The sequence below is a fragment of the Sapajus apella genome, unplaced genomic scaffold, assembly GCF_009761245.1.
Source record: "Sapajus apella isolate SASKATOON/1434 unplaced genomic scaffold, GSC_monkey_1.0 scaffold26, whole genome shotgun sequence".
In the NCBI taxonomy this organism is placed as follows: domain Eukaryota; kingdom Metazoa; phylum Chordata; class Mammalia; order Primates; family Cebidae; genus Sapajus; species Sapajus apella.
The window spans coordinates 25,310,436-25,329,321 of record NW_022436966.1 but is presented as its reverse complement, the minus strand read 5'-3'; the positions used below and the strand labels follow the sequence as shown (position 1 = coordinate 25,329,321).

General features: G+C 39.5%; 2 protein-coding genes across 4 annotated transcripts in view; one reads left to right on the top strand and one right to left on the bottom strand.

The window, feature by feature from the left end:
• The window catches only part of MSH6 (mutS homolog 6), a 25,161-nt gene extending 14,280 nt beyond the window's left edge, over nucleotides 1–10,881 (top strand). Inside the window, exons 4-10 of the mRNA XM_032292179.1 lie at nucleotides 2,782–5,326; nucleotides 7,479–7,741; nucleotides 8,919–9,036; nucleotides 9,596–9,685; nucleotides 10,120–10,274; nucleotides 10,391–10,590; nucleotides 10,711–10,881. Coding sequence (XP_032148070.1) covers nucleotides 2,782–5,326; nucleotides 7,479–7,741; nucleotides 8,919–9,036; nucleotides 9,596–9,685; nucleotides 10,120–10,274; nucleotides 10,391–10,590; nucleotides 10,711–10,792 — 3,453 coding nt within the window. The 3' untranslated portion in view covers nucleotides 10,793–10,881. The remainder of the gene's footprint in view (nucleotides 1–2,781; nucleotides 5,327–7,478; nucleotides 7,742–8,918; nucleotides 9,037–9,595; nucleotides 9,686–10,119; nucleotides 10,275–10,390; nucleotides 10,591–10,710) is intronic.
• FBXO11 (F-box protein 11) overlaps nucleotides 10,848–18,886 on the bottom strand; it is a 97,473-nt gene continuing 89,434 nt past the window's right edge. For 2 of the 3 annotated variants that reach the window (XM_032292180.1, XM_032292182.1), the window contains exons 17-23: nucleotides 17,727–17,803; nucleotides 17,189–17,332; nucleotides 14,315–14,425; nucleotides 13,463–13,570; nucleotides 12,990–13,098; nucleotides 12,248–12,346; nucleotides 10,848–12,165 (exon numbers count right to left, since the gene is read on the bottom strand). In XM_032292180.1, the coding sequence (XP_032148071.1) occupies nucleotides 12,036–12,165; nucleotides 12,248–12,346; nucleotides 12,990–13,098; nucleotides 13,463–13,570; nucleotides 14,315–14,425; nucleotides 17,189–17,332; nucleotides 17,727–17,803 (778 nt within the window). In that variant the 3' untranslated portion in view covers nucleotides 10,848–12,035. The remainder of the gene's footprint in view (nucleotides 12,166–12,247; nucleotides 12,347–12,989; nucleotides 13,099–13,462; nucleotides 13,571–14,314; nucleotides 14,426–17,188; nucleotides 17,333–17,726; nucleotides 17,804–18,886) is intronic. The other variant, XM_032292181.1, reaches the window with a different exon arrangement.

Here is an 18,886-nt window from a genome sequence, read left to right as displayed (position 1 = left end):
TGTTACCCAGGCTGGAGTGCAATGGCGCGATCTCAGCTCACCACAACCTCCGTCTCCCGGGTTCAGGCAATTCTCCTGCCTCAGCCTCCTGAGTAGCTGGGATTACAGGCACGTGCCACCATGCCCAGCTAATTTTTTGTATTTTTAGTAGAGACGGGGTTTCACCATGTTGACCAGGATGGTCTCGATCTCTTGACCTCGTGATCCACCCGCCTCGGCCTCCCAAAGTGCTGGGATTACAGGCTTGAGCCACCGCGCCCGGCCCTCTTTTGTTAAGACGTAGAGAGCTAGGGACAATAAAGATGGGGTCATATATATATGAAGGTATAGTCAGGCCCTAGAAATTAATTACCCAGTTTTATGCTTTTTTTTTTCCCCCAAAAAAAAATTGAGATGGGGTCTTGCTGTGTTGCCCAGGCTGGTCTCAAACTCCTGAGCCCAAGGGATCTACCCACCTTGGCCTCCCAAAGTGCTGGGATTGCAGGCATGAGCCACTGCGCCCAGCCCCAGCTTTATGCTTTTAATTCTGAGACCTTTTTTGTTGTATTTTGCATTGATAAGAATAGATGTTGGCTGGGCGCTGTGGCTCACACCTGTAATCCCAGCACTTTGGGAGGTCAGGGCGGGTGGATCACAAGGTCAGGAGTTCGAGACCAGCCTGGCCTACGTGGTGAAACCTTGTCTCTACTAATACAAAAAAATTAGTCGGGTGTGGTGGTGGGCGCCTGTAATCCCAGCCACTCTGGGCTGAGGCAGGAGAATCACCTGAACCCGGGAGGTGGAGGTTGCAGTGAACCAAGATCACGTCACTGCACTCCAGCTTGGCAACACAGCGAGACTCTGTCTCAAAGAAAAAAAAAAGAATGGATGTTAAATAAACCTTGAAATACAACCTTGGCTCATACGTTAGTGGTCATGGATAAAGTGAATTAAAACTTTTTATGGGGCCAAGAGTGGTGGTTCATGCCTATAATCCCAGCACTGAGGCAGATGGGTCTCTTGAGGACAGGAGTTCAAGACTAGCCTGATGAACACAGTGAAACCCTGTCTCTATAAAAAATACAAAAATTAACCAGGTATGGTAGCACACACCTGTAGTTCCAGCTACTCAGGAGGCTGAGGCATGAGAATTGCTTGAACCTGGAAGGCACCGAGATTGTAGTGAGCCAAGATTGCATCACTGCATTCCAGCCCAGTTGACAGCAAGACCTTGACACACACACACACAACTTGTTATGGAAGTGAAAAAAAAAAAAATTGATTTAAAACAAGCTTGTCCAGTCCGCGGCCCAGGATGGCATTTAAATCAGCCCAACACAAATTCATAAAGTTTCTTAAAACATGATTTTGTGATTTTTTTTTTTTTTTTTTTTTTTTTTTTTTTTTTTTTAAGTTCATCAGCTGTCATTGGTGTTAGGCAACCCTAAGACAGTTCTTCCAGTGTGGCCCAGGGAAACCAAAAGATCATTATTCTCTGATCTATCAAATTAGTGAGCTACATCCTGAGAGAGATTCAGCTACAATTAAGTTCAGTTTCATGTTTTGTTCCTGTTTCTCTGTAGATGAGATAGGGAAATAAGCAAGTTAATAAAGTGGGTATTTAAGGTTGAACTACAGAGATCATTTAGCCTAATGCTGGTTTAACAAATGAAGGAGATCCATGATAGGTAAATGTGCCAGGCCTGAGATGAGACAGCCAATTTTCGAAGAGCAAACACTAGAACCAGTATAAGTTGCCTACTGCTTTCTTAGGCAGTAAGCCTAAGAAATGAGGACATCACCTCCGGGTATTTATGATACATGGTCATGCCAACAGTTTTGCCATAAATAGAACTCCCATGACAGCAATCACTTAATCCTATAGTTAGAGATGGGGTCTCACTATGTTGCCAGGCTGGCCTTGGACTCGGGCTTAGCGAATCTCTCTGCGGGTACCTGCTACTGTGCCTGGTGCAGCACTTTTTGTGTGTTGTTGAACATAACCTCAAGATGTTATTGTCTTTATAGTAAAACAAAAGATGAGGCTTAGAACTGGATCAATTTGCCCTGTCTCTTTTTACCTCCTCTCATTTCAAAATGCTTGCATCTCTTAATAGCTAGCATTCCCTTGGATCTGCACTTCAGCCGAAACTCAAGCCTCAGCGCAACCTTCTTTGTTTTAGTGTTTTAGCCAGAGTCAACTTACCCCCATACCCACTATGCTTCCTTCATAATGCTACTTTCCCTGGGCAGAGAATCCTTGCCCTTTTTGAATTGTGTCACTTTGTAGGGTTGGTGCCTGCCACACTTACAGAAAGTGCAGAGGGTTTTTTCACCATGCTTGCAGGAACACTATTGGCATGGAAAATGGCAGTTGTTTTAATGTCAGGTGAAACTGAAGTTGATGTTCCTTGAGAAAGAAGTTTCTAATTTTTGGAGGTAGGTTTTTCTATTGGTATATGAAGTTGCAGTACGGATGGCTCCTCAACTTATGATGGGGTTACATAAACTAAAAATGTGTTTAATATACCTACCCCATTGAACATTGTAGCTTGGGCTTAGCCTAACCTATCTCAGAGATGCTTAGAACACTTAAATGTTAGCCTAAAGTTGGGCAAGATCATCTAACACAAAGCCTATTTTATAATAAGGAATTGAATATTTCATGTAACTTATCGAATACTGTACTAAAAATGGTTGCATGGGTACCATTATAAAGTCAAAAACATTGTAAGTCGAACTGTCTATGTTACAGTTTTCCAAATTTTGATTTGTTTTTAAATATGCTTTCCTTGTCTGCAGGTAGGCACAACTTACGTAACAGATAAGAGTGAAGAAGATAACGAAATTGAGAGTGAAGAGGAAGTACAGCCTAAGACACAAGGATCTAGGCGAAGTAGTCGCCAAATAAAAAAAAGGAGAGTCATATCAGACTCTGAGAGTGACATCGGTGGCTCTGATGTGGAATTTAAGCCAGACACTAAAGAGGAAGGAAGCAGTGATGAAATAAGCAGTGGAGTAGGGGATAGTGAGAGTGAAGGCTTGAACAGCCCTGTCAAAGTTGCTCGAAAGCGGAAGAGAATGGTGACTGGAAATGGCTCTCTTAAAAGAAAAAGCTCTAGGAAGGACGCTCCCTCAGCCACCAGACGAGCAATTGGCATTTCATCAGAAACCAAAAATACTTTGAGTGCTTTCTCTGCCCCTCAGAATTCTGAATCCCAAGCCCACGTTAGTGGAGGTGGTGATGACAGTAGTCGCCCCACTGTTTGGTATCATGAAACTTTAGAATGGCTTAAGGAGGAAAAGAGAAGAGATGAGCATAGGAGGCGGCCTGATCACCCCGATTTTGATGGATCCACACTCTATGTGCCTGAGGATTTTCTTAATTCTTGTACTCCTGGGATGAGGAAGTGGTGGCAGATTAAGTCTCAGAACTTTGATCTTGTCATCTGTTACAAGGTGGGGAAATTTTATGAACTGTACCACATGGATGCTCTTATTGGAGTCAGTGAACTGGGGCTAGTATTCATGAAAGGCAACTGGGCCCATTCTGGTTTTCCTGAAATTGCATTTGGCCGTTATTCAGATTCCCTGGTGCAGAAGGGCTATAAAGTAGCACGAGTGGAACAGACTGAGACTCCGGAAATGATGGAGGCACGATGCCGAAAGATGGCACATATATCCAAGTATGATAGAGTGGTGAGGAGGGAGATCTGTAGGATCATTACCAAGGGTACGCAGACCTACAGTGTGCTGGAAGGTGATCCTTCTGAGAACTACAGTAAATATCTTCTTAGCCTCAAAGAAAAAGAGGAAGATTCTTTTGGCCATACTCGTGCATATGGTGTATGCTTTGTTGATACTTCACTGGGGAAGTTTTTCATAGGTCAGTTTTCAGATGATCGCCATTGTTCGAGATTTAGGACTCTAGTGGCACACTATCCTCCAGTACAAGTCTTATTTGAGAAAGGAAATCTCTCAAAGGAAACTAAAACAATTCTAAAGAGTTCATTGTCCTCTTCTCTTCAGGAAGGTCTGATACCAGGCTCCCAGTTCTGGGATGCATCCAAAACTTTGAGAATTCTCCTTGAGGAAGGATATTTTAGGGAAAAACTAAGTGATGACATTGGGGTGCTGTTACCCCAGGTGCTTAAAGGTATGACTTCAGAGTCTGATTCCATTGGGTTGACACCAGGAGAGAAAAGTGAACTGGCCCTCTCTGCTCTCGGTGGTTGTGTCTTCTACCTCAAAAAATGCCTTATTGATCAGGAGCTCTTATCAATGGCTAATTTTGAAGAATATATTCCCTTGGATTCTGACATAGTCAGCACTACGAGATCTGGTGCTGTCTTCACCAAAGCATATCAACGAATGGTGCTAGATGCAGTGACATTAAATAACTTGGAGATTTTTCTGAATGGAACAAATGGTTCTGCTGAAGGAACCCTGCTGGAGAGGGTTGATACTTGCCATACTCCCTTTGGTAAGCGGCTCCTAAAGCAATGGCTTTGTGCTCCACTCTGTAGCCCTTATGCTATCAATGATCGTCTCGATGCCATAGAAGACCTCATGGTTGTACCTGACAAAACCTCCGAAGTTGTAGAGCTTCTAAAGAAGCTTCCAGATCTTGAGAGACTACTCAGTAAAATTCATAATGTTGGGTCTCCCCTGAAGAGTCAGAACCACCCAGATAGCAGGGCTATAATGTATGAAGAAACGACATACAGCAAAAAAAAGATTATTGATTTTCTTTCTGCTCTGGAAGGATTCAAAGTAATGTGTAAAATTATAGAGATCATGGAAGAAGTTATTGATGGTTTTAAGTCTAAAATCCTTAAGCAGGTCATCTCTCTGCAGACAAAAAATCCTGAAGGCCGTTTTCCTGATTTGACTATAGAGTTGAACAGATGGGATACAGCCTTTGACCATGAAAAGGCTCGGAAGACTGGACTTATTACTCCCAAAGCAGGCTTTGACTCTGATTATGACCAAGCTCTTGCTGACATAAGAGAAAATGAACAGAGCCTCCTGGAATACCTAGAGAAACAGCGCAACAGAATTGGCTGTAGGACCATAGTCTATTGGGGGATTGGTAGGAACCGTTACCAGTTGGAAATTCCTGAGAATTTTACTACTCGCAATTTGCCAGAAGAATACGAATTGAAATCTACCAAGAAGGGCTGTAAACGATACTGGACCAAAACTATTGAGAAGAAGTTGGCTAATCTCATAAATGCTGAAGAACGGAGAGATGTATCATTGAAGGACTGCATGCGGCGACTGTTCTATAACTTTGATAAAAATTACAAGGACTGGCAGTCTGCTGTAGAGTGTATAGCGGTGTTGGGTAAGACTTTCAATAAGCTTCTTCCTCAGGCTTTGTTTAGTGCTCTGTGTCAGCTCTATATTATCCCTAAACATAAGTAACAAGGTATATGTGGTACATATTTGCATCTAGGTTGCCCACAGCAATTTAAGTCACTCACTTGAAACTCTATCTTAGTAGCCCTTTGGCCTTCAGTCCTTTTTTCTTTATGAGACAGGGTCTTGCTCTGTCGCCCAGGCTAGAGTATGGTGGCACAACCATGGCTACTGCAGCTTCAACCTCCCAGGCTTAAGTGAACTTTCCACCTCAACCTCCCAAGTAGTTGGGACTACAGATAAGCACCACCATGCATGGCTAATATTTAAATGTTTGTAGAGGTGGGACTCTCAGTGTGTTGCCAAGGCTGGTCTTGAACTCCTGGGCTCGAGTGATCCTCCTGCCTTGACTTCTCAAAGTGCTGAGATTACAGGCATGACCCACTGCACCCGGCCCTTTCTTCAGCTTTTAATAATTGAACAAAAGGTTTTTGTTTTTAGACAGTCTCTTGCTGTGTTACTTAGGACAGACCTCTCGTGTTAGCATCCTAGTTAGCTAGGATTTATAGGTAAGCACTGGCATGGAGGAGAAGGGGGAAGGGAGATAAAGTTTTCCTATGTTGCCCAGGCTGGTCTCGAACTCCTAGATCCTCCAGTCTCCCAAAAGTGCTGGGATTACAGGCATGAGCCACTAGGCCTGACCAAAAGATTTTTTGTTTTGAGACAGTCTCTCTCTGTTGCCCAGGCTGGAGTGCAGTGGCGTGATCTTGGCTCACTCTTAACTGCTGCCTTCCAGGTTCAGGTGATTCTCCTGCCTTGGCCTCCCAAGTAGCTGGGACTACAGGCACGAGCCACCATGCCCACCTAAGTTTTGTATTTTTAGTAGAGACGGGGTTTCACCATGTTTGGCAGGCTGGTCTTGTCCTGATCTCAGGTGATCCACCTGCCTCGGCCTCCCAAAGTGTTGGGACTCTAGGCAGGAGCCACCGTACCTGGCCCTAAAGATGTTTCAATGTGTTGTATACTTAATGAGACTTTTAGATCCCATTTTATTTTTAATTGAACTTTTTAGTACTTGGTGAATACTGTTTCAAGGTGCTTTGTTAAACACTATCTCTTGAACCATCATTTTAAACTTTTATTATTAGCTTTGCATTTTTTCCCATTTTGTATTTCAGTGAAACCATTTGCATACAATTTTAAAGGGTCATTTTTTTTTTTTTTAGCGAAACTGTCAAAGATTCTTTCCTGCAATTGACTTTACAAAGCCCTGAGTTAGAAATTTTCAATTTGGCAACCATCTCAACTTCATAAGCAATTTTGTTCTTTAAATATCATGGCCAACATTACCTGGAACCTTTGCCGTTTTATAGTTTAGGTTTATGTTCTATATGTTTTAAAATTTTTTAGAGACAAGATCTTGCTCTGTTCAGACTGGAGTACAGTGGCATGACTATAGCTCACTGTAGCCTCGAACTGCTGGGTTCAAGTGATTTTCCTCTTCAGCCTCCCAAGTACCTAAGACTACAGGTGGGCACCACCATGCCTGGCTAATTTTTGTATTTTTGCTGGAGGCGAGGTTTTATCGTGTTGGCCATGCTTGTCTCGAACTGCTGACCTCAAAGTGATCTGCCTGCCTTGGTCACCCAAAGTACTGGGATTACAGGCCTGAGCCACTGTGCCCAGTCCTGTTTTTTAATAACTATGCTTTACTTGAATTTGAACAACAGTAAGACAGAACAGTTTTGATCTGAACACAACTGTCCAGTGGAACAGAATAGTATATTTCCTTTTAATGTGTCACATTTGGTTCCTGGGTAATTTAAAATCTTTCCTCAGCACAGGTGTGCAAAAACCAGTCTTCAGAGATTGTTTTAATATCAATGTGCCAATTTTAGGACATTCTGCTAAGTAAGGCTTAAGTATGGCATCTCTCTGCTATATCTTTTAGCTTCCCCTTGGCACTTCTCTGGTTCACATGTTAGAGGATGAGTACTTTGAGGGGGAGAGATCTTTGGATTGTAATTGAAAGTTATCTCTCATTTCATTATAAGTGTTATAGTGAAGACCTGTAAAACACTTAGGCTGACAAAACCTCAAAAATGATGAAGCCTCACTTTTACCCTCTCTTTTAACAGATGTCTTACTGTGCCTGGCTAACTATAGTCGAGGGGGTGATGGTCCAATGTGTCGCCCAGTAATTCTGTTGCCAGAAGATACCCCCCCTTTCTTAGAGCTTAAAGGATCACGCCATCCTTGTATTACAAAGACTTTTTTTGGAGATGATTTTATTCCTAATGACATTCTAATAGGCTGTGAAGAAGAGGAGGAAAATGGCAAAGCCTATTGTGTGCTTGTTACTGGACCAAATATGGGGGGCAAGTCTACGCTCATGAGACAGGTAACTGATTCTTGAGTTTTTGTTATTAGAAAGTCATTTGTGACATTAGGAATAAATATATTACATAATTTAGGTGATCATTTTCCAAACACAACTGATAAATTTCAGCCAGGGAAATAATCCCTGTGTTGTAAACTTGAGAATTGTATTTCCTCAAATACCTCTGCTTAGCGTTAAGGGGAATATATATTAAAAAGGGGAAGTCAGTCAGTCATTCAGGTCATGATGCTCTTTGACTTGAATTCATTTCCTCAGAAGGTAGGTATATTCAGAATCAATAACAAAAGGCTGTATGAAAAGATGAAATGTTACAGGTTTATCTTTCAATTAGACTCATTTGCAGAAATCCTTAATGTCAACAGCGTATGGCTAACTTAGGTAGGAAAGCAAATAGTTCATGTCCTGTAGCAACTGTTGGGCACTGCTCTTTAGTGATGACATGCTAGCCCTTTTTTTTTTTTTTGGGTTGCCCAGACTGAAGTGCAGTGTCACCATCACAGCTCACTGCAGCCTCAAAACTCCCAGGCTCAAGCCATCCTCCTGTCTCAGCCTCCCAAGTAGCTGGGATTACAGGTGTGTGCCATCAAGCCTAGCTAATTTTTTTAAAAAAATCATTTTTTAGGGCCTTTTTGATGTTTATCTTCCCTTGATACCAGGGGTTGGCCAGCCACAGATCTTTTAAATTTTTAAATACTTTTAATAGGTTTTAAGAAAAAGCAGCAGTAGTTGGCTGGTCCCTGCTGCTTTCCTGCATTGTATTCTCCTGCTTGTCTAATTTGCTAGAGAGAGGCAGTATAGTGTATACACTGGTTTAAATCAGAATCACCTGAAAGAAGGACAAAATGGATTCAGTTGATTGGAATTGGTTCTAAGCAAATCAGTAGTATTAAAGAGCTCCTAGGTGATTCTACTCTGGCCAACACTGAGAATCACTAGAGTAGTGGGTTAGTAAGGCTCTGATGTTTTGAAGGCCAGTCAGGTCCTATGTGCCTCTTGTCTCTCTTAGCCTCAGCTTTTCTCCATTTTAGCAAATGGATTTCAGAAGAACAGAACCAATCTATATGAGATTGTGAAAGTTTTTTTTAGAATGCCTAACTCTTACATAAGGGTTCATAAGAAAGACAAAAGTTAAAACTACCCGTCAGTCATAAAAGACCTTTTCCTCCCTCATTCACAGGCTGGCTTATTAGTTGTAATGGCCCAGATGGGTTGTTACGTCCCTGCTGAAGTGTGCAGGCTCACACCAATTGACAGAGTGTTTACTAGACTTGGTGCCTCAGATAGAATAATGTCAGGTGAGTTGTTTCCTACCTAAGTTCTTATTCATTCATTTAGATGTGATAAGGACATTTGCCTCTTGTATATGAGCCTTTTAAATCAAATGATTAAGAATTGCATAGTCTCTCTCTTTTCTTTTTTGAGATGGAGTTTCGCTTTTGTTGCCCAAGCTGCAGTGCAGTGGCACGATCTCTGCTCACTGCAACCTCTGCTTCCTGGGTTCAAGCGATTCTCCTGCCTCAGCCTCCCGAGTAGCTGCTTTTACAGGTGTGTGCCACCATGCCCGGCGAATTTTTTGTATTTTTAGTAGAAATGGGGTTTCACCATGTTAGCCAGGCTGGTCTTGAACTCCTGACCTCAGGTGATCCACCCACCTTGGCCTACCAAAGTGCTGGGATTATAGGCGTGAGCCACTGCACCCAGCCAAGAACTGCATAGTCTGCTAATGAGATTTAATCTTTTATACCAATATGTGTAGCTCATGATAGGCTATATAACCTAGAAGATGAACGCATGTAATATGAAATGAGTATTCATTTGTGGGTTGTTTTTTTTTTTTTTTTTTTTTTTTTTTAGGTGAAAGTACATTTTTTGTTGAATTAAGTGAAACTGCCAGCATACTCTCGCATGCAACAGCACATTCTCTGGTGCTTGTGGATGAATTAGGTAAGACATTAAACTTTTCATCTGAAGGCTATCTTAAAAACATTTGTACAAGAACTACTTTTCTGGAAGATTATCTGAAGGACATCTAAACAATATGAATGTCTTTAGAGCATGCACTCACCATTGTGGCACAGACCCATATTTGGAGAGAAAAGGTGATGCTGTAAAAGGTTTTTGATTACCTATTACTAAGGGTTTACACTGCTTAGTTATAATAAAACATTTGTTATAATATGGGGATGAGAACACTAATAGTACTCAGGAAATTTTTGATCTTGAGTGGTTCTATATTTTCTTTAAAAGAAACCCCACTCCTCATGGGCTGCTAAGCATACTTGTTTAGCTAAACAAGGCCTATTTATTGATGCTGTTTTTCTGTCCTAGGGTTTTTAATTCCTTTGAGTTATATCCTTATGCATATTTTACTTTAACAGGAAGAGGTACGGCAACATTTGATGGGACAGCAATAGCAAATGCAGTTGTTAAAGAACTTGCTGAGACTATAAAATGTCGTACATTGTTTTCAACTCACTACCATTCATTAGTAGAAGATTATTCTCAAAACGTTGCTGTGCGCCTAGGACACATGGTATGTGCAAATTGTTCATTTCACACAATTTTTTTTTTTTTTTTTTTTTTTGAGGAAATCAAGTGGGCACTTCGGTTGCTAGCACATGTATTGCTAATATTTTTCTTTCTTATAAGGCATGCATGGTAGAAAATGAATGTGAAGACCCCAGCCAGGAGACTATTACCTTCCTCTATAAATTCATTAAGGGAGCTTGTCCTAAAAGCTATGGCTTTAATGCAGCAAGACTTGCCAATCTTCCAGAGGAAGTTATTCAAAAGGGACATAGAAAAGCAAGAGAATTTGAGAAGATGAATCAGTCACTACGATTATTTCGGTAACTATAATAGACTTATAACTGACCTTAAGTTTCAAAAAAAACAGTAAAAGGGGGAGGGATGATATACTATGAAAAATAATTTATTTTTTTTTATTTTTTTTTTTTTTAAATTTTAAGGGAAGTTTGCCTGGCTAGTGAAAGGTCAACTGTAGATGCTGAAGCTGTCCATAAATTGCTGACTTTGATTAAGGAATTATAGACTACATTGGAAGCTTTGAGTTAACTTCTGACAAAGGTGGTAAATTCAGACAACATTATGATCTAATAAACTTTATTTTTTAAAAATGACCATTTTTCCATTTTCTTTCTAGGAAATTAAACCCTTTTAATTCTTATCTACCTTCTACATAATGGTTATTGAATACTCCACAATATATTAAGTCTAGATGTTATGGTACATGCATACACTTTCAGGCTGTTTTATACCCACTGTCACCAATACACATAAATGGGGGAGGAAAAGCTATGAAACTGTATAGGGCTGTATATATACTTGTCTCAGCTTAATGCAGGAAATTGTTTTAATTTCCAGCAGTTTTGTCTAAACTGTTCAAAAAAAAACTATGAACAGAGTTCAAATACAGGACTGTTTTGAAGAGACTTTCTAAAGTGTACTTTAAAACATAGTAGTTTTTTACCTTTCACAAAACTGAGTTACAAGAATACTTTTGTTTTACAGTGCATCCCTTCCTAGGAAGTCTCAATAAAACACTTTTTCTAGGGGTGATTTTGAATGCTGCACAGGGAAGGAAAGGAAATAATAATAGTATTAACTTTTCTTAAAGGATACCAGAAACATTGCTGGATATAATTTAAGATTAGTGTTTTCTCTTTCATAGAAAGAACGTACATACTGGGACATGAGTACAGTTACAGCAAGTCTAGGTGTGCTAACAAAACAGGGCACATTCAAGTACAATAAGATTTTGCTTGAAATTAAAAACAAACTACATGAGATTAAAGCATTAAAATCATATTTCTCAGTCTGAATACATGTTAAAAAAATGAAAAGGAACGCAGAAGTGCTAGCTCACATTTTTACCATATTACAAAAGCAATTGGTACCCATGTCCATAAAGGCAGCAACAAAGCTGCTTGTCTATTGAAGATTACTACTGCAAATTGGACTGCATTCAATGCTAGTTGTAAAAACACCAGCTTTTCAGAAGTTGGTATCTGTACAAAATTGCAGCTTATTTTCTTCACTTCTGTCCCTTCAAGTCTTTACACAGTAATGCTAAAACACCCAGCTTTGAGATCCTGAGTCATATATTGCCACTTTCTTTTTGGTAGCTTGAGCTTCATAGTGTCAACTGACCTTGTGTATCCATTTTTAATACAGTCTCTTCCTGTAGCATGGGCAAATATTTTAAATCTTCTTCCAAAAAAATGTTTTAAGTTATGATGTTACAATGGCAGGACTTTTTCTTTAGGGAAGGAATTCAGTTGTGCTGCAATGTATTTGATTCTATAGGTGGAGCAGAGTCATATAGTGTATCTGTATCATGTGTAGGCTCACCAGCTAATGTACAAGGATTAGACAGTGTTCCAGCACCACAGTCACAGAAAAACCTAAAGCAAAATGAAAACCCAAATATTAGGAAAGTGAGGGGGAAAACAATTGGGTAATATAGCAAGCAAGTGCGCTACATACCTATCATGTCTAATAAACTCTACATCATGTCCCTGATGGCACTTCTTAATGCAGTTCACACATATGGCATTTCGATCTGTGGTGTTACAAGTGTGACATCTAAAAAGCAAAAGCTTAAATTACTTTTCTCAAACGTCATTAATGCAAAACATTCCATTATGTTTATATTATGTATTACCCTATGACCTTTGGGTTTAAGAAAAAGAGGACCAAAACAAAATTCTTTGTGGCTCTAACCCAGATTAACTCTGAAAAGGAACCTTAATGGTATAAGTGAATTTTCTGTCGTCTTGTCTCTTCTGGGGGAAAAGGAATGATTTGTTTTAAAAGCTCCTCAAATCTTTCTGGGCTGAATCAATTTGGAGGAGTGAAGAGGCAACACTGTCACAGTGATTGGGATATATCAAACACATAACAGCTTTATCTTGAAATTTCTAGGAAAACCATACATTATTACACAACCTGAGTTACATATGATACCAGTTACTACAGCACAGTTTTTCCATAGTTACAGGTTTTGTTTTGCAGAGACAAGGTATCCCTATGTTGTCCAGGCTGGTTTAGAACTCCTGGGCTCAAGTGATCCTCCCACCTCAGCCTCCCAGAGTACTAAGATTATAGGCATAATCCACCACACCTATGTTAGTTATAGACTCAACACTGGCAAATGCTAGGCATTGCTAATTTCAAAAGGAAATTAGTCTTCCTTTTTTCAGGATTCACAAATACATTTCTAAGTTACCTGTAGAAATCATGCATGGGATAGCTGGTATAACTTGATATTTTATATAAACACTGGCCTCTACTAACAGCCTTTTCTATGGCATCTTGATTGTTCATTATTTTGTTATCTGTAATAAAAGAAAGAATAAGTAAAAATCTAGAGGACCATTAATATTTTAAAAACTAAAGATTATAGGATTATTCTAATAGAAGAGCCACTATTTAAGAATTACAAAGAAAAAAAGAGCCACTATTTTTAAGACCTTTAAATGAAGCTAACCAATGAAGTAATTGTAAGAAATCAGCTAAGAATAGAATTTTTCCTTGTATAAGAGACTCCAACCATTTAGAACGAAGGCTTTGTTTCTTTCAAAATACCTTAAATTGTTGCTAACGTGGAGAGTGACAGAAGGAATCACGTTATAAAACAATTTCTGATTATCTTTCATGGCATACTGCATATATTTATAGGCAGAACAGACTCCAACATACCTTTCATTGTCACATTAACACCAGATGCTAAAAATAAGCCTCCAAACCGGTTGTTAAAAATCTGATTGCCTTCTAGTGTTGCAGTTGCGTGATTTGTAATTTCAATACCTGAAGTAAAATTTACAAACAAGTAGAAACATTTTATAATGCTTCTCAAAAACCTGAAGGTAGCAAGCACATGTAAACTGGTTTTTTTATAAAAGTACATTAACCCTCTTCATGGCTACTGAATAAAATGTATTTCTTTCAACCGTTGACAGTAACATTCACGAGTGATACAAAGGGTTGACAGTATTTTTATTAATGACATTTTAAGACTGCTGTAAACTATGTAGAAGGGGAGACTGCCCAGAAAAATATGTTTAGGTGGCAGTTAGTTTACACATTAACAAAGTTTTAGGTTGGTGCAACATTAATTGTGGTTTTTGCTGTTAAAAGTAATGGTGAAAACCGCAATTTCTTTTGCACCCCAACCTGTCTTCAAGTTTAAATACGTGATACTTGGGTTTCATTTGCATCCATTTTAACATCTGTGTTTCTGTTGCAGATTTAAATTGGTAAATTCATCTGAGGAACTGATCTGTACTCCTAGTGTTAATACAAGTATTATCCCAATTAATGTTTCATAATCATGACTAAGCAATAACGGCAAGCATTTCTTAGGAGTCTGGCTTAGAGTAGAAGAATCCAGAACTTGATTAGGTGCTCTCAGAAGTGAATGAATAAACAGGCATTCAGCCACTTTAGCAGCACACTTTGCACATTTTAGTTAATAAGCAAAACAGAATGAACATACTCCAAACACTTTGCAGAGCCATACATAAGCCACAGGTAACAAAGGAAAATACAAACCTGCAGCAAATCCATCAAATATTCTGTTTTTCCTTAAGATTGGGTGACTATTAGTGCTGATGAGAACACCTGCTTGAGCATTCCTGAAAATATCATTTTCTTCAAGGAGACCTATAATAAAATATTTCCTTAGATTAAGGCTAATGCATACAACAGACTTTACTAGCCTTTTTGGTGGTATTTAGGTTTGCTTTTAGATTCCTATTTAACTGCATTGTAAAATTCACAGGACTATTTTTTTTCAGCCAAAACCAAAGTTTATTAGTAATTCAGAGGTATTAAGGATCTAACAAAATTTCTAAAATGACAGGTAAGAGCATTCTGACCAATAATCTGCCATCTCCATGAGAGCAGGGACCATGTCTAAGTTTACTTACCACTTCATCTTCAGTGCCAAGTACAGTTGATTCTCAATACTGTTGAATTAAAATTAATTCCTTTGATATATTTCTCAAACTTTTGTATCCTGTTTTTAGTTCGGGCAAGAAAGCCCTTATTTCTGGCTTTTATTACTATAATCATTTACTGATCACTTTCCTATATTCCAGTTTCATCTGCTGCAGTTTCCAGTTAGTTAACTGCAACTCTTACCATGCCTCTCTTTCTGCCCAACAAACTTAAAATCACCTTGCCTTTCAAAATCTGTCTCTAATCTACTTGTTTGTCTTAATTTGAGACATGGTTTTATTTCTGTAGACATTTGACCCTTGTGCTATTTCACATTATTGACCTAAACTTTCCCCTGGATGAGTGGGGGAAATCTCTGAAATGACTCAGGGACTTCTTGGGGTCTTCCTCCTGTTCACTCTTTGGATTTAATATTTCTGAGTTATGTCCCTCTCATTTCTCTCTGCATACTCTAGGTGATCTTAAATCTTGCAACTATTACACATACACTAATAAACCATTGCTTTTTTTTTTTTTTTTAAGACAGTCTCGCTCTGCTACCCAGGCTGGAGTGCAATGCTGCGATCTGTGCTCACTGCAAGCCCCCCGCCCCAGTTCAAGCAATTCTCCTGCTTCAGCCTAAGCAGCTGGGATTAGAGGTGCCCACCACCACACCTAATTTTTTCGCATTTTTAGGAGAGATGGGGTTTCACCATTTTGGCGAGGCTGGTCTCGAACTCCTGACCTCAGATGATCCACCCGCCTCAGCCTCCCAAAGTGCTAGGATTACAGGCATAAGCCACCGGACCCAGCCACTGTTGCTAATTCTTAAATCTATTCCTTTAGCTTAGTATAATTATTCACATTCTGGTCATAACCAATTTGGATATCTCAGAAGACGACCATGGATTCTATGTTTAAGAAACTGACCTTACTAATGTTTTCCAGAAGCCATTTCCTATATAACTTACCTCAGTAAAAGGTAGTCACTTAAATCAGAATCCTGAGCATCATATTTCACTTTTCTTTCACCCTCCATATTAAATCGATGACCCAGTCCTTGTTGGTTCTACCCTTTATTTTTATAGAAACAGGGTCTTGCTATGTTGCCTAGGCTGGTCTCCAACTCCAGACTCAAGTGATACTCCTGCCTTGGCTTCCAGAGAAGCTGGAAGTATAGGTGTGAAGCCACTGTGCCCAGCTGGTTCTGCCCTTTTAAATATCAACATTCTCCCCCAACGTTTTCACACCCTTATGCTATCATTTTAGTTTAGGCTCTCATTATTTATTGCCTGGGTGATTCCAAGTTCCTGTCTCTAATCTTGATTATTTCCACTACAACCTCAAGTGCTATTCTTAAGATGAAGTCTAAACTCCTTACTGCATTTAGAAAACCTCATGATTTGGGCTTTGCCCCTTCTCTAGCCTCAACTTTCAGTACCTCTTGCCTGACTTTCGGTTTCTTCCAGGCTTTTGTTAACAATGTGCTCGACTCCATCATGCTATACATTTTATGGATGTAGTGCTGTTTTCATTTCTCTAGCATCTGTATCACAGTGGTTGTTTAAACAATAGAAATGAAATAACATCTGGAATGGTCTTCGCCTCCCCCAAACCCATTTACCAGTGAATACTCATGTTTCAAGACATAGCTCAAGAGTGATTTTACTTGCCTCAACCTTTTCTCAACACCTTGGAAATAAACCATTCTGTATTGTGTTTTTACTATACTTCGTAAAAACTATCTGGGATTATGTCACTTTACTGAATTACTAGATTATAAACTCCTGGAGAGTCTGTCAATGGAATCATCACTGCTTGACTGCAGTATTAAACTTTGTTCATTAAATCTCAGTATGTTATAGTAGTAACTACCTATCCTATGTAAGATAATGTACAAATGTTGGGTTACTGATAGGAACAGTGATAGATTTGCATGTGGTAACTCTGTGTGAATCTCTGTAAACATGCATCTGTAAGAGGCGGGCAGGGCACTATGGAACTTTTGCCTCAATGCAAAGTGAGTTGACCTTTATGAATACCAAACCAGGCACATCTTGGCTTCATTAATTCCATTCTCCAACAAACACAGTTGAAAACAGTTACAAAAGCAATACCCGTTTACTAAAGACATTTTCAAATATTTACAGATCAATTAATTTCTCACACCTATTTCTATAACTTGACTTTAAAGTTTATTATAATCATATCACTATTCTGAATATTAAAAGGTCCAGAAAATGTAAACAAATTCTATCTTTAAAAAGGCTTACTGACAACTGCAGACTCAAAGTGGCTACAAAAGGAAAAGTATTGTAAACATTTGTCTCTTAACTATAGGCACTAATCCCCTAAACTAGCTCAACTTGGTAATGAAAAAGACTTGAGATTAACTCATAACTTAGTTAGCAATGTCATTGATCATTAAAGATATGGAAGAATAATGGAAAACTGGGTTTTTCACTAATGCAAAATTAACAACAATACCTCGACCCCCATTAAATATACAGATGCCACCATCTCTTCCATCATGGATTTTATTTCTTCTTAGTGTGGGATTACTGTCTGTCTTAATCCAGACTCCAGCCATTGCATTGTCAAATATTTCATTGTCTTCTATACAGCCTAGACCTATAAATGCAAAAATGTAGGTTATTTAGAAGGTATATATTTTTAAAACAGGGTCTTGCCTCGCTCTATTACTCAGGATGGAGTGCAGTGGTGCAATCTTGGCTCACTGCAACCTCCACCTCCCAGGCTCAAGGGATTCTCCTGCCTCAGCCTCCTGAGTAGCTAGGGTTACAGGTGTGTGCCACTACACGCAGCTAATTTTTGTAATTTTAGTAAAGCTGGGTTTTCACCATGTTGGCCAGGCTGGTCTTAAACTCCTGACCTCAGGTGATCCCCCCCATCATCTTGGCCTCCCAAGCCTCCCAAAGCACTGGGATTCACTACCGTGCCTGACCTAGAAGGTTTATTTCTAAAGTCTACTAACACAGAGAAAAAGATGACAGATTAAACATACCAGAATTATAAACTAGAATTCCACCATTCTGTCCTCCCCATATTTTGTTGCGTCTAATTTTGGGGTTGCTTCCAGTCCTGTGGATAGAATAGAAAATAATACCATTTCAATAGTTTCTATTCCCATACCTCGTTACATGAGGTAACTGTGGAGAAATCCACATAAGTCATATATAAGAATTAACTATACAATGGAGTCCTTCAAGATGCCCTAAGAAGAAAGTGGTTTAATTTTGCTTAATCCTGTATTTTCCACAGAACATACTTTGCTACAGATTATTATTGTAGAGTTTCCTAACATGTAAACTAAATGGAGTTATATTAAGTGACTATTATGTTATTATATATTCCCCTGATGTAAAATGAAGGAATGGATTACAGGTATACCTCAGAGACAATTGCAGGTTCTGTTCCAGACCACCACAAGAAAGGGAGTATTGCAATACAGTGACACAATTTTTTTGATTTCCCAGTGCATATAAAAGTTGTGTATATTACGTAAGTACATACCCTGATTTAAAAATATTGTTAAAAATGATAATCATCATCCCAGCCTTCAGGCTAGGTTAGAGTCCTAATTTTTTTTAATCTTTTTTACGAGATGGGATCTTGCTCTGTCACCCAGGCTGGAGTGCAGTGGCATTATCATATCATATCATGTATCGCTAACTGCAGCCTTTGAACTCTTGGGCTCAAGCAATCCTCCTGCCTACGCCTCCCAAGGAGCTGAAACTATAGGTGAGTGCCACTATGCCCAGCTAATATTTGTATTTTTTGTAGAGATGGGGTTTTGCCGTGTTGTGCAGGCTGTTCTCAAACTCCTGGGCTCAAGTGATCTACCCACCTCAGTCTCCCAAAGTGCTGAAATTATAGGCATGATCCACTGTGCCTGGCCAATTGGCAATCTCTTTTTTTTTTTTTTTTTTTTTTTTTTTTGAGACGGAGTTTCACTCATGTTACCCAGGCTGGAGTGCAATGGCGCGATCTCGGCTCACCGCAACCTCCGCCTCCTGGGTTCAGGCAATTCTCCTGCCTGCCTCCTGAGTAGCTGGGATTATAGGCACGCACCACCATGCCCAGCTAATGTTTAGTATTTTTAGTAGAGACGGGGTTTCACCATGTTGACCAGGATGGTCTCGATCTCTTGACCTCGTGATCCAC